Here is a 16,077-nt window from a genome sequence, read left to right as displayed (position 1 = left end):
GGGGGATTTTGGAGTTATGGAGTTGGAAGGGAGTTTTTCAGTTACAGTTGGGGGGGTTCTGATAGCATTACGGGACCTATATATTCACAGCAGATCAAATCGGTGGGAATTCCAGCACTTGTCTATTCAAGCAAGTGGCAGCAAGAAACTGTATCATAATCATATAGCACGCGAGCGCTTGCAGTACACCCAAATTCTATATACTATCCCATTATGGATTAAACTGCCACATAATTCAAGATGCCTTCTTTCCCATCACCATTCAGATCTTTTGATCTAAATCCTGTCTTTTCAGTTTTCAATGCAATGTAACATTCTGATTCCAACCAATGCCTTAGTACTTCCATAATCATGGGATACGGTATCAAAAAGCAGAAAAGAGATGAAGGCTGGAGAATCTTGAATGACTAAAACACTTCCCATTATCTTGCACCAACTTTCTTTTTTTTAAAAATAACAGCTAAACTAGCGCACTGTGTTAAAATCCTTGAGTACTGGTTGCACAGCTGATGCTGAGAAGTTCATAGGTTCGTAGGTTCATAGCTAAGTACTAGGTTAGCTGCCCTTGCAGGCCATTTTATGCCTAGCCAATTTCCTTTTGTGTGCATGAAATAACCTATCCTATTTGGTTACAGATTGGCCTTATCCATCCCATGGTTCATAATTATATGTTACCCCTAATGAAAATAACCATACATAATTTAAGGGGACTCATGCATGAGATAAATTATTTAGGAGCTGGCTCTGTCCATTAGTAGTATAGGGGCCAGACCTGGGATAAATGTTCTGTTTCTCATCCATAGATCTAAGCTGTGTTTGAATATGGACAGGGATAAACTTTGTTTTATATGACTGGAGAGTCTGTTCCACAGCAGCAGTGTCCTCTGCAAGACATAACTCTCCCTCCAAACCAGTCTGTTGATGTTCCATAAAACAAGAGGTTTAGATCACTAGACCAACTGTTTCTGATGTTATCGGACTTGATGATGTGCAGCAAATCCATCAATAACGGCTCAGAGGATGCCTTGTATGCCAGGCACAGGTCTCTTAGCAGTCTGTAGGATACTGAGCATAGTGACAGGACTTTGAGTTGGTCCATGTAGGACTTGTTGTTTAGGCAGTGTATCCTTTTAGTAAGATACCTCTCCGGGCATTGTAGTTGTTGCATGTGTCTAGAGATACATGTCAAAGGGGCATTACATTCAATGATTGGCCTAATGAGGGCTGAATAAAGGGGGACAATGACATTCCTAGATCTAGACACAATTCCTTTGTTTATAAGTTGTGCAATATAGAAGAACATTCTTATAACAACAGATGCATGTTGGTCAAAAGTTAGGTCACTGTCCTCATAAGTTCCCAAATCCTGAACAACTGAGTCAACTCTTAGAGGCCTTTTGTCTCTATGGTAGTTCCCAAAAGATACAATACATTTTTTGACATTTACTTTCAGTCAACCATTTACTTGAGACAAACCTTCTTGCAGGATGGCCAAGTCATTTGGGGATTCAATGACTGCTCTTTGCTTGCAGTCTTCTGCAAACTTAGTCAGCCAGAGCCCTTTTGTATTGGCTTTTATTTCAGAAAAATAGATGCCAAACAGAAGAGGTCCCAGCACAGAACCCTGAGGGACTCTACTGGTGACTGGTCTCTTTGTGGAGGTAACTCCCCCTATTTTGATTATCTGTGGCCTACCTGTGAGCCAACTGGCAATCCCAGTAGGTGACATAGGGGTACAGTTCCTTTTCATTTAGCTTTTCTTCTATGCCTGAGTGGGAAACAGCATCAAAAAGCTTTGTACAAGTCGATGTATGCTGTGTGTACTGTTTTGCCACCATCCATTGTTTTGGTGAACTTTTCAAAAAAAATCCACCAGGTTGAGTAACCATGACCCGCCCTTGACAAATTCAAACTGCGAAGGGTCCAGTGTTTGGAGGTTCCCTAATCCTGATTGATTAATTCCATGATAGGTCTTTCTATGGCTGTCCATATGAGGCTAGTCAGACTTATGTGTCTATAACTGCCTGGGTCTGTGGAAGGTCCTCCCCTATGCAGGAGAATGACTGTAGCTGTTCTCCATTTCCTTGGTACAAAATCTGTATGGAAGCTGAGATTTAACAGTGTTGTTAGGGATATGACTAAATCATGCTTCATGCTGTTTAAGCTGATGCCAACTCTAATGGTTTGGAACTTGAGTCTCTGATTCTAGCATTGTATAATTTTTGCCCACTTGCTTCATGGTTGCTTGTTTCAGATAAACAACTATCTGCAGTACTGTTCTTTTGTGAGAACGTGTGTGTGCTGGAGGAGCCAATGGCAGAGACAGGAGTACAATTTATAATAGCTTAGCTCCAACCTTAGCCCTACCACCTTTCTACAATTGCATCACCCCAAACTGAGGAAAAGCTCTACCCTCTATTCAGACGAAAAGGGACAGGTAAAAACAACCCACTACATACCACCAATTTAAAATGGTAGACTTGTGATGATGCACATTCAAAATGGAAAAGAGAAGAAAGTAACTTTTAACAAATTACCACAGCCTGAAGCAAATGCCAAGATAAAAACACATTACTAACGTACATGTTAGACAACAGCAAACAATGTACTTAAGTGAAGCCAAAAAATTCTGGCATGCAGTAGTTTCTTGGCACAAATAAGATCTTTCCTATTTCCTCAGTAGGCAAAATGTTGGACAAGCAAACAATAAAGGAGATAAAACAATATTTCTTTCCACCATGTAATTACTTTGGTACTATATTAAAAGTCCCCCATCACCCCTTCAGTGGCTTTTCTGCATAACACTGCAAAATACCCTCCATTCTATTGCAAAGCATTCAAACATCTGAAGTCAAAGAACTACTTAAAAAAACTCCTACAACCTATCTCACGACATTCACCCAAACTAGGTAATCAAATAGTCTCTAAACCCTTAGTTCACACATGCACACTATATAATGTCTTGCCTCCCCTCTTCAAGGAATTAAATAGTAAAAACAAAAATTGTAAGATGTAAGTCTGCTATAATGTGTTGACATATAAAACATTAAAGCACAATATAAAATGTTACTTAAAACACATCTCCTTAGGCCACTCATATTACGCATTTTGCAGGGTAAACCTACTGAACTTTGTACTCGTATATGAATCTATTCAACTGACTTTCTTATTCTTTAATTCTGAGAACTTGCGTTGCCAAACATCTGACGTTTTCTTGTTAATGTGAATTAATAAGCAATTGTGTGCTTTTGTTTCATTTTTATTTAATGCCAATTTTAAAAAAAAAATCTTCTGCTTTTACTCATATTACTGCTATTGTGTTTGTGTAATAGTCCAAGTCATGGCTGAAACATGTCCATGGACCAGTTTATTCAACAGATTATCATATAACAGAATTTATTTATTTTTTATTATTTTATGTATACTTGTTTAACGGGTAGTGCATTGATCAAAAGTGAGCAATGGAAAACACAGTCTAGATGAAAGTCAAATAGATTTCACAAAAAAAAAACATTTTTAAATGTCTTGTAGCGAAAAAAAAAAAACTGTAATAATTCAACTGACAATTAAGACAAGAACCCTCATACATAAGCATAACATTTAAGTGACAGGTGTTTACACTGTATAAAGAAAAGTGGTACATTGCAGAGTATTTGATTAAATGAAAGAAGGAGAGACAGAGAAGTAGGCAAATGGGTTAGCATGACTTAGGGGAAGTGACCACAAGGGGTGAAGAGGTATTTGGTTTCATTCAGTAGGTGTGCCTTAAATTGTAATCGAAATTTGTTGGTTTCTTCTAGTTGTGAAGGGAAGATAGATAGCCAGATGGATAGATAATAAATTGCTTACAAAAGTGTGAATCATATGTGAGAGGGAGTGATCAATTTACAGTTACAGCAGTAAATATGACAGAGTAAGTCAATACAGTACTTATATGACTTAACGGACACCACTACAGTCTTGTGCTGCAGTGTACATCAGGCTAGCACTTTGCACAAAGTAAAAAAAAAAGTGAAAAAGAATTATGCACAATACAGGTGCAGAAAATGAAGCATACACGCGTTCTGATGCTTCTGTTATGTAAGATCAGAACATATTCACTTCACAACTATGTAAGAACAACTAATCACAACAAAAAATGCAATTAAACCTAATGGCACAAATTGAAAAGATATATTTTTTGCAAGGGCATAGACCACCTTACACACACACACACACACACACACACACACACACACACACACACACACACACACACTCACGCGTGTGCACACTCACACGCGCACACTCACGCACACATGTGCACACGCCCACACTCACACACTCCCTGAAAGTATACAAACTCTAAGGTCATGCAACACTGGAGAAGGTAGAAACTCAGCAAAACAAAGCTCAGCAGTTTTATTCCTTCACTGGTTTCGATCCAACACAATCCAGCAAATGACTTCTAAGGGGTAATCGTTAAACTGCACAACGGCCTTTTTGGAAAAAGTATAAACATTGAAATAAAGTGAATGGAAAAATGAAATACAACTTCACTTGCTCACATACCTTCCAAGGACAGTCATGGCTTCCCCATCATCTTTGCAGTTTAGCAGCTTATCGACATTAGCATCCAGGACAGCGAGAGCAAGCTGAAAAATCACTTTAATTCCTTCATAGAAGAAACAGTCAACCACAACCACAGCACTTTCAAATGGCATGACGCTGAGGAACAAAGTCAGGAACCATGACAAAGAGATGGTAGAGATGACTCCCAAATCCTGCATACAGTCATAAAGCTGTGGGATATAGTCGCGTGCCAAATCTTCAAACACACCCTGATCCACCAGTGCACCTGGAAGCAAAAAAATGGTACAGGTAATGACCTAGCCTGAATTCTATGTGCAAAGCTACAAGATTCTGACACCAGATTAAGTGGCTGCAACAGTCAACGATTAATCTGGCCAAAGGGCAATAGCAATACCTGTCACGGATGCAGATTTAAGGAACCTGCAGCTTATATTCTTCAAACCCAAAAGTATCCCAAAACAGAGAAACAGAAATTATCTTTAAATATAGTTTTACTATAGCATGGAATGCACATCAGTGCTGTTGCTGACTTCCATTGCGCATGCTCAATCATTCCAGCATTCTTCAGGACTAACAACTGCTCACAACTACTCACATGCTTTCCCAGTTCTTATCTCTTGTACTTAAAATCCCATGCCAAGTCAGGAATTCAAAGCAAGTTTTTTGCAGAGTGGGGATCAAATGGAACCAGAACACCAGAGTAGGACTAACAGTACAAACAAACAGAAGAAACGTTGTTATTGTACTAGTCGACCTACAAGTAAGTTGGGATAGAGACAGCATCCATTTTAAGCTGGTGCAGAGGGGTGCCCCTTCGGTTCCCTATTAAGTGATTGAAACCTTAGGTTATCGAACACCTAAAGGTTGATCAGAAAATGTTGAAGTCTGAAAACTGCGAATGGCCGTTTCCACACAAGGAAATGAGTCGTTTGACCGTTAGGCGGATTTTGTTCTTTCTCCACTGTAGAGCGATCTTTCTGTTTATAACTTCTTTTTTTTTATTTGGTCAACAACATTGTTTCCCTGTGTGGAAACGGCCATTTTCCATCTTAAGGGTTCGATATTTTGTGATTGACCTTTAGGTGTTCAATAAGCTAAGGTTTCGATCATGTAATATAGACCCTGCTCCTTCACCATCTAATTAATACTTGCTAACCATAACCTTGACCCTGTCCCTAACCTTACCATATACCTTAAAAAAAAAAAAAAAAATTTATGTGATACAATTGCTGTTCAGAATCTAAGTGATGTAGTGGAGTTGTGGTTTAAAGACTGCAAATGGAAAACTGTTTTCCTTTTGTGATTTATAGGTTTGGTGTTTTGTGTATTTGATACTCGAGTGTTTGATATATTTCATTGATCATTTGATGTTAGACATGTTTGACCTTTGTCTTAATGGATTGTGAACCACCTAAATGCAAAAATATAATGCAACTGGCAATCCATTTGGAATTAGTTTGCATGGCAACTGTTCTTTCGGAAATCAAAGACACGAATAGGTACTGTCTTCCTAATCTCCTTCGTCCAACAAAGATAAAACATGAGCTGAGATGTATTTCCAAAATGTTAAGGGCCCTTTTTACCCAGATTTCTGCCTCAGAAAAGAAAACATGGAGATGAATGGACTGGTTCGGGGAAGAATCTGACACTAATTTTAGGAAGAATACGGGTTGGCCCTAATGCACACCAAATTATTGTGAAAGCCCACATAAGGTTCCCCTTGCATGGGAGTACCCTGCAGCTCTGAGATCCTGTAAGGAGAGGTGAGGGCCAACTGGAAAAACAGTTTTCAAGAAACAAAGGTCTGAAAAGGGATTGTGAAGACATGGTCAGTCCTGAAGTAAAGAGGAAGGGTTCTTCAAAGGCATGTGAATATGCAGAAATCTTTAAGGAACTGCGTGACAAACTAGTTCTGTTCCATAATTCTGCCCTCAACAAGTCAGACAACAGTCTATGATGACGTCACATTATCTCTCATGAATGTTTACTGTACTTGTTGCACATGCTTTTTTGCCCAAGTTGTAGCTGGTTAATACAGATTTATTCAATGAATAAAAATAAAATGAAACAAATAAATGAAAAACTGGTAGGCAGAAATAGCAGACATATCCACCTCAATCACTGAATAACAGAGACCTACATTATACTAGTGTCAGACACATCAAAACTATCTGTAAACAGAATGGGCCAGTAAAGGATGGTTTACTAGCAAATGTTTGAAAGTTAGTTTACTGTTGTTCAGATGGTCAAGGGTACAGGTGCAAAATTTGAAAATCCCGAGTTGAAATTACGTCGCTTCCAGACAAGCAAGATGCAGCTTGCATTTGTGATTCTGAATGTCGCTGTTTACAACTGGATCGCACTACAGTGGGGATCGGGAAAATTACCCTTTTCCTCACTGTAGACCGATCTCTGAGTTGGAACATATAATTAGCAGGGGTTGTGGGGGATGCAGGGGGCTTGCCCCCTACAAGGCATGTGCAGGACATCGCTGGATGCAAGGTAAGTTGGGTAATGTCGATAATGTAGACATACATTATTGACATTACTGTGTTTGTTGGTGTGAGGAAACACTGGTGTAACTTTAGCTCATTCGGTTCGAATGAGTCATTACTCGAAGAAGAGATTTCCAAATTTTGATAGTAAACCGTAAAATATATTGCTACACTCAAATGGAGAAACTCTTCCACTTTGTTCATTGCAAGGCTTTCTGTTTATACCACACAATTAGAATCCTCCCAAGTGGACCACAGGGATGACAGGGCCTACAGCAACAGTAAGGCTCTCCGTTAGACCTGGTTGTCTCCTGAACAGTGAATGGCTTACTTGGCTAGAACCATAGCTCTCAACTGTCCAGATTTTCGCAGAATGTCCAGATTTTTGTCTCACATATTTGGTGTGTTCCTTATAAAATTTATGGTTTTCTGGCAAATCACCGAAGACTGAAGTCACTAAGTAATGACATACATTTCAGTTTTTGACTTCACTTCCTTTAGAAAATGCATGCCAACACAAACCCTGTTATTCCAGGAACTTCCTAAGTTTATAAGAGCAATATTTAAAATCGGTCTCTAGTTTTGGGCCTTTGTCCCACCATTATTTTAGGCTCTGTCCAGGTTTCTTACATTAAGAGTTTGAGACATATGGCTAGAACCATGAGGGGTTCCTATACCAACAGGGACCATGGACTCTAAAAACCTCACCCTGCTTAGTCACCATGAGGCAGTTTTGAACTTTCCTCTGTGAATGTTTTGATTAGGTGCAGAATCAAGAGTAAAAGGAGTGAAGGTATATGGGATTTTCCCTTGCTACATAACGGAAAACTCATTTGCCCCAAACTCCCTCTTGCCCTGCTGCACTAAGCTGAAGAGTGGGATACCTGCATTTCCAAGTGACAAAATCATCAATGTGTAAAAGTGCCTCACTTCCAGAACATCCACATCAAACACAGCTCGAGTCTACAACTTTAAGCGATGATGGACAGAGCAGCTCAGAGTCCATCATCTTTAAGCGATGATGGACAGAGCAGCTCAGAGTCCATCATCAAGATCACTTCACCATGGATATCATTCACTGGGATTATTGATCATTCACAAGCTATGCGGATGTGGAGACAGGCACCTTTCAAACCCAATATTACCATGAGGCCTACTAGGAACATCTAAGGTAATGGTTTTGTAATGTCAACATTTTGAACTTTGGTACTAATAGGAATTTGCTTTGTCTCTAAGTCCATAATATGTCCCTAAGAACATTATTTACTTGTTAGAATGAAACATCTAGAGTAAATTCCTGTCCTTGACACTTTTTTTTTGTGCCAATTATATAGAGTCCTGTTTTAGGAAACATTCCACCTAGGGAGGTGTTAGGTGTCTGCTGTTTAGGCACTTGGTGAATATCCTAGAATCTGAGTTTTTTGAAACTGTAGGCAGTAGCTTTATTTTTATTGATTGTAAGAGCCACATGTCCTGGGTAATTTCTTCCCACCATTTTGCAAATAAGGACAGCTTTTTGCGTACTTTCACTGGTGGGTGGTGTCACTCGTCTTGTGTATTCAAATAAGACAGGCTTGGGTGTTCATTTAAGTCATTTATTACACACACACATCAGGATGAATAACAGGAACATAAAACTTAAACTAACAGACAAGCTAACTGACTGACTGCAACACACATACATGCTTTCACTCCGGCAGCTCAGACAAAATGGCACTCTAGCTTGCACGTGCTCAGTACTTACATGCACATGCCCACGGACTGGAATGGCTCTTAAAGGTACAACACACACACTCAGATCTACATGCTCCCTCTTTGACTAATCTTTCATGCAAATGAAAATGACAGCTGGAGGAGCATGCAAATTATACAGATATATACAAACAATAACAATCATGTCCGGGTTGCTGTGTATTTGGGATTAGGTCTTCAGATACGACCTAACCTCGTAATGTAATAATTAGAACTGGGTTTAGCAACAGGGACAGTCACTGGGGAATGTTCTTCTTCAGGACATTAACCTCTGTGCAAGCTAGAGTGCCATTTTGACTGAGCAGCCGAAGTGAAAGCATGTATGTGTGTTGCAGTCAGTTTGTTCGTTTATGTTTTCTGTTCCTGTTATTCATCCTGTGTGTGTGTGTAATAAACAACTTAAATGAACACCCAAGCCTAAGTGTCTTATATTTTCTGGAACAGGAACATTAGACAAATAACTCTGAGAACTCGAGTCTCTACTACAGGCAAGATGATGTAACACTGGCTCTGACACTGGTAGTATCTCTATTACAAGCAAGATGCTGTAACACTGGCTTTGACACTGGTAGTAAATGTTTCCGATTCTGCCTGAATTCCATCCCTTGTGACTCAATGATGTAGAATCTCAGTTCTTCACATGAAAGTTTCACAAGTCCTATTCAGTCAAATCCTTTCTCTGCCTGCATCCTCACTATCTCTCCTTCTTTTAATGGATTCAAAGGCTTGCTGGTTTTGTCATAGCAGAACTTTTAGGACAAACACTTCTTTAGGAGTTGGGCTTCTACTGCTTTGTTGTTTTTAGCACTTGGAATCAAATTCTTACTGACTGGTAGTGTGGTTCTGGTTTGTCTCGACATTAACCTCTGGGCAGGCAAAACAAGTTGATTGTTGTGAGGAATGTTTCTGAGATTTAGGAAAACATCAGTATTGTCATGTTTAGATTTTTCCAGCAGCTGCTTCACACTGTGAACTGCATGTTCTGCCAAGTCATTAGACTGTGGGTATTCAGGACTACTAGTGATATGAACAAATCCTAGCTTTCAGCAAATCTTTTGAACTGCTGACTGGTCAACTGTGCACCACTGTCAGAAATAACTTTGTGCGGACTCTCATGGACAGAAAAATGTCACTTCAACTTCATAATGACTGTTCTGGACATGAAATTTGGAAGTAGGTCAATTTCGAACCAACTGGAATAAGTCTACTAACACCAACTAATGTTGACCATTTCATTCAAAAATATCTGCAGCTACTGTTGATGAAGGTAGTTCAGGAATCAGGCTTAGGTGAAGTGGTTCTTTCTGTTGATGTGGTTTAATACTATTACAAACAGAACAAGTTGAAAGTTCTTTCTCAACATCTTTTGACACAGAAGGCCAAAATACTAATGGTCTCTCCCTTCTTTTGGTAGAATCAGTTCCTGACTGGCCACAATGTAAGATTTTAATATAATTTTGTTGCAAGGTTTTAGGAAAAAATCACTTTTGGACCATTCTTGATGATACCATCCTCCATTAAAATCTCACCTCTGTAAAGAAAATACTGCTATACATCTAGTGGTTAACATGATTGCTTTGACGGCCATACTCGACTAATAAAGTGGGTGAGTGTCTGGAGAATTGGATCTGAAGCTGTGTGAGCTCTAAGCTCATCAAAAAGTTTCTCACTTCCATGACTTCAAAATCAGGTTTCTCATTTTCATGCTGTTCAGTGGTTCTCCTGGGCAATCTGGATAAAGTATCAGCGAGATAAAGATTGCCTTTTGTGTAAACCAAGTGAAAACTGTACTTTTGCAACTTTAACATCATGCATTGCAATCTTGCAGGAGCTGTGTGCATTGGCTTTTTCAAAATAGTGACCAAAGGCTGGTGGCCAGTCTCAATTTGAATAGCTTGGCCATAAATATAATCATGGAACTTCGAACATGCAAACACAATTGCCAAGAGCTCTTTCTCTATTTGAGCATACTGCATCTTGGTTTGGGTTAGACTTCTGGATGCACAGGATACTGGTCTGACTCCTTGAAGAATAACTGCACCAAGACCAAATTTTGAGGCATCACAGAGAAGAGTTACAGGTTTGTGAACATGAAAATATCTTAAAGTGGGTGGACTGGCAATTTTCTGTTTCAGGAACATCAAATGCTCTTTGGTGTTTTTCCAACCAGAACAAGGTTACATTTTTGCGTGTCAGCTCTCTTAGCAATGCTGAAAGAGCACTTAAATCTGGAATGAACTTGCCCAAACAGTTGACCATGCCAAGAAAATATTGTAGGGATGTGACATTGTCTGAAACTGGCATCTCAAGAATTGCAGCTTGCTTGGAAGGCTCTGGTTGTAAGCCTGAACTGGTAAACAAATGACCCACATAAGTAACATCCTGTAGCCTGAATTTACATTTCTGAATATTCAGCTAAAGATTCACTTCACGAGCATGTTCCAGAACTTTCCTGAGGTTTTTATAATATTCGACTTCACCACTGCATCCTACAAGGATATCACCTACTATTATAGCACATGGATAGCCAGACAAAATTTGTTCCATCGCACACTGAAATACTCTACTGGCAGAATTTATCCCAAATGGCATTCTCAAAAATCTGCAGCTTCCAAATGGTGTACTGAAAGTGGCTAACAAAGAAGACCTTCGGTTAAGCAAAATTTGCCAAAATGAACTTTTTGCATACAAGACAGAAAAAAGTGGCATTTGGCATAAGAACAGCAATGTATTTGACTGTATGCATTGGATGATGAGGTTGCTTTAATGATTTGTTCAACTCTGTCAGATCAATACATAGTCTAATATCATCTGAGCCTTTCTTATGAGCTACCACCATGGAAAATGCCCATTAGGTTGGTTTATCCACCAAACAAATTACTTCTAGATGCTCCATTCTGACTAGCTCAGCTTTGATTTTGCCATGCAGGGCTACTGGAATTTTCCATGCTGGTCTGATGACTAGACTTGCCTCATGGTCGAACTTCATGGAGTACACAACTGGGAGTTTGCTTAACTTGTCTTCAAAGAGATCAGCAGTCAGAAAAAATATTTTGTGCAATATTTTCCTGGTTACACGTGCTTACATGGTGGACTTCCTTATTAAATGAAAGTAATCCTATTTTCACATGGTCTTTGAGGCCTAACAATGACTACACGCCTCTTGACTACATAAAATTGCATGTCATAGCTGTTCCCAGCAGAATAACACGAAAGCACTACTAAGCCTTCAGTATGAATTTCTTCACCACCATAAGCAACAAGCTTCACACACTTTGCCAAATCAAGCTTCTCACCAGCGTTTACCTTGGCAAACATTTCTGCTGACTTAACATTGCACTTTGAACCTGTATCAACATTGAGTTCTACAGGTCAGAATAGTACAAAATTATTCATTCTTTGCCAACAAATCTACTGCATTGATTGTTTCATCAAGCACAGACATACCATCAACATAAAAAGTAGGGTCGCAGATTTCTAGTTGATCAAGTTGGCTCTCTGAATTCTCTCTTAATAAAAGAGAGTGCCGCTTTAGATTTACAGAACTTTTTGAAATGATTCCACTTTTTACATGTGTGGCACTACTGACCAAAAGCTAAGCACTTCTCTCGCTTGGGCTCATGAGCTCTCCCACAAATACGACAATTGACTATGAGGCTAGTCACAGGTTTTGCTGAGTCACTTCTCTGCTTCACTCACTGAGTGTGCCCTAGGTTTTACTATAGCTGCTCTGGGTTTTGCTGATGTAACCATGCTTTTAGACCTATATCTTTTAACCTCTCTGATGAAGCAACCAGTGTAGTTATGAAAGCGCTTACATCTATGTATGTTTTTTGTCTTTAAGAATAAATCTTTGGTGTGTAAGTTCTGGTGCAGCTGTTATTTATTATCTTTAGTTTCTGCACTGCTCTGCACCCTTAAGCCATTCCTTTTTGTGTCTTTTAACCTCATGCTGCATACTATCAATATTAGCACTGGAAGGCAACGCAAGCATACTTTTTTCATTTGTAAGCATATTCGTGGGCTCTTTTGTGAGCTCATATATCTGACAATTCTCTATTGCCTTGTTCAAAGTTAAATCACTGCCTCAAAGCAAAATCTGTCTCACTGCATCATCTTTTAATACCACATACAAGCCTGTCTTATCAACTCATCTCTTAAATCACCTGAATCTGCACATTTTTGCCTTGTTTCTCAAATCAGTTATATATGCTGCAAACGTTTCACCAGACTTTTGATCTCCTGTGTAAAATAAGTGTCTTTCCATTGTAATATTCATTTGGGGGCTGTACATTTCTCTAAATTTACATTTTAAGTACTTGGGGTCTTCTCGCGTTTGAGCCGGTACCACAATATGCTGGTCTTCCCCCTCCCCTGCATACACAGCTAGGGCAGACACAAATGAACGTTTCCTTCCAATGGCTTCCAAACCAGCTAAATTAAGCAGAATAAATGCCTTTGTACATGCTCCTTTATCAGAAAAAGCAGCCTGCATGAAAATATCATTTATGCAATTTGGAAGGTATTTCAAGCATTTTTGTAAGCATTCTGAGTACTTTTATCAATATATTGTAGTTTCAAACATTTTGTTTATTTAGAAAGTCATTTTGAATGCTCTGTTTTTCATCCATAGAGTAAAAAAAAATAATTTAAACAAGTTTTAGTAACTGAATTATCTTTCTGACCCATTTGCGAGTTGTTTTGAGTTTTGGATGATTCACTTATGTATATTCCTCCGATTGTAACTGCGTGTCTCATGGTTTTGAAGAAGTTTTACTTTGGATCCCATTCTGACACTATGTCGCTTGTCTTGTGTATTCAAATAAGACGATGAAGCTTGGATGTTCATTTAAGTCATTGATTACACACAAACACATCAGGATGGATAACAGAAAAACTGACTGACTGACTACTACACACACACACACACACACACACACACATAGGCTGCTCACTCAAAATGGCACTCTAGCTTGCATGTGCTCAGTACTTGTATGCACGTGCCCACAAACTGAAATGGCTCAAAGGTACAACACACACACACACACACACTGATCTACAGGTGAGGGGAAGGGAAGTGATGGATTGGGTTTTTTATGAGGAGTGAGGTGCTGTGAACAGTCATACTTGCTGTCTGGTGGGGTCTTGGGCAAGAGACCCCTCCAGGTTTACCTTTGGATTTAATTAGCACCTTTTTGTAAGCTTAACCTCTTGACTAACAAGGTACCAGATATTTTAGTAGCAATAACAGTTCTCTGTCAGAGTTCTGATGCAACATTGTTGAATACTGTTATACAACCTAAAGTAATTTCAAAACCACAAGTTCTCCCATGTTTGCTGTTGATACAGTCCTGGCTACAACATAACCTGCAGGGTAGTATCATTCTTTTCATCTCATACTATGTTTTGCACTTTCAAATATATTCAGTCAGCACCATCTGCTAGTCATCTTACTCCTGTGTAGAAATGATGATCATCAAATACAAGGACTGGGCCATATCCTTCATATATGTAAAGCTATGCTTGATATCAGGGGTTATGAACCTTAATTCGTTAATAAGAAATAGCAATAATAAGTGCATGCTAGCTCTTGACTATCTACACACAAGAAAGTCAAGTTCTGTTCAGCTGCCCATGTTACAGAGATACTGGCTGACAACATACGAAAAAAATAATGAGCCAAGAAAAAGCATTTTAATTAAAAAAATAAATGAATTAATTAATTAATGGTAACAAATAAGACTGAATAGAGACTAGGGCATGAATAAGTTAGAACTGTTTGAGAAAAAAACAACCTAATCACTATGCAAGCAGATCTTTAAATAAAAATGCTTAAGCTGGCCCAACCAATGTGATTTTTTTTTTATATTAACCCATGTAAAAATTGCAGTATCCACGTCTATAGAAGATTTACATTACCAGAGACAGTTCCAGCATCATCTGGACCTGATCTAAGCAGCATTATCACCAACACACTACATAGTTCTCAATTCCCGGCAGAACCAAGGGGCTTTCCCTTAAACTATGATTGAAACAAGGGTATCCAGACCATCCAAATACTGTTAAGCTGTGCATATATTAGCAGGATATTTCAGACATACAGACATCTGCCCCAAAACATAATGAATTGCACAGTAGCACTTATCTAACCCTAAATGGGATTATTTCTAAAATAGATCCAATGAAGAGGACTAATTCAAAGACAGTTTATATGTACAACTTCAGAAGAATGTACACTGACAAAAGCCAGAAGCATTAAAACAGGATACCCTGCTGGACAGCCATGCTAAGGAAAGCTACACTTCCAGCGTGTGTATTTAACCTGTACTGTTTTTGGAATGCTTGCAGAGAAAGCCACATGGCTGCAGTATCATTTATACAACCATTTTTACAGCATGTGTAAGAACTGATCACATATCTAGGGACATCCCCTTTCACTGATTAATATAAGCCCAATGGGCCTCCTGATGGCAAACAAATCAGTTACACAAGAATTTAGTGCCTGCTTGGTGGCCAAATTCCCTTCCCACTCTACAGAAAAATGAGCAAACAGCTGATCTGTGCTGAAGAATCAAAATTGGATCAAGAATCACTAGTGTATGCCGACAGTACGAAGCACATGCCTAATCTTGCTCTAAGCCTCTAGGGGAAAAATATCAAAAAGTAGACACGACTGGTTCAATGTGACCTGATGGATCACCTTTGAGAGAAAACAATGAGATCCTTTTCTTGACAGAAAACTAACCACGAGAAAACGAGAAAGTAAAAACAACCACTAGAACAGCCAAAGCGAACCATGACTTGTTTGCACAAAACAGAGAGGAAATTAATTAATTAATTTATTGTCATTTGATTACTGGGAAAGTCAAACTGCGTAGGAGCCCATTTTCAGAGCAGGCCCGGAAAGAAAAGGTATTATAAAACATTTTAAGGACAATCATTTTTACAAGCTTTAAAAATAATGCAAACAACTACAGTTAAATAATTATACCAAATTAGACATAATATGAAAAAGTACAGTTTTGTACCTACCATAAATGTAGATGTTCGAGGATCCACATTGCTGCAGTCATAACCTGTGGGTAGTCCGCTGTCCTCGGTCGGCCCGAATACCAAAGTGTTAGGCTGGCGTCGGTCATAGTCGCTCAGATCTGACGTCAGTACGCAGTGGTACTAAAGCGCATGACCGACGCCATATCCTCAGTCTTTCTTGCCCCAGATGTCAGAAGGCCTAAAAAGGAAAGGCCATAGCCAAACA

General features: G+C 39.1%; 1 protein-coding gene across 2 annotated transcripts in view; it reads right to left on the bottom strand.

The window, feature by feature from the left end:
* TBC1D9 (TBC1 domain family member 9) overlaps positions 1-16,077 on the bottom strand; it is a 790,231-nt gene that overhangs the window by 262,974 nt on the left and 511,180 nt on the right. For both annotated transcript variants that reach the window (XM_044062283.1, XM_044062284.1), the window contains exon 12: positions 4,552-4,837. In XM_044062283.1, the coding sequence (XP_043918218.1) occupies positions 4,552-4,837 (286 nt within the window). The remainder of the gene's footprint in view (positions 1-4,551; positions 4,838-16,077) is intronic.

Source organism: Protopterus annectens, chromosome 2.part1 (assembly GCF_019279795.1).
Source record: "Protopterus annectens isolate FY-2018-M chromosome 2.part1, PAN1.0, whole genome shotgun sequence".
Classification (NCBI taxonomy): domain Eukaryota; kingdom Metazoa; phylum Chordata; order Ceratodontiformes; family Protopteridae; genus Protopterus; species Protopterus annectens.
The sequence above is the reverse complement of the archived record's forward strand: the minus strand, read 5'-3'. Positions and strand labels throughout refer to the sequence as shown.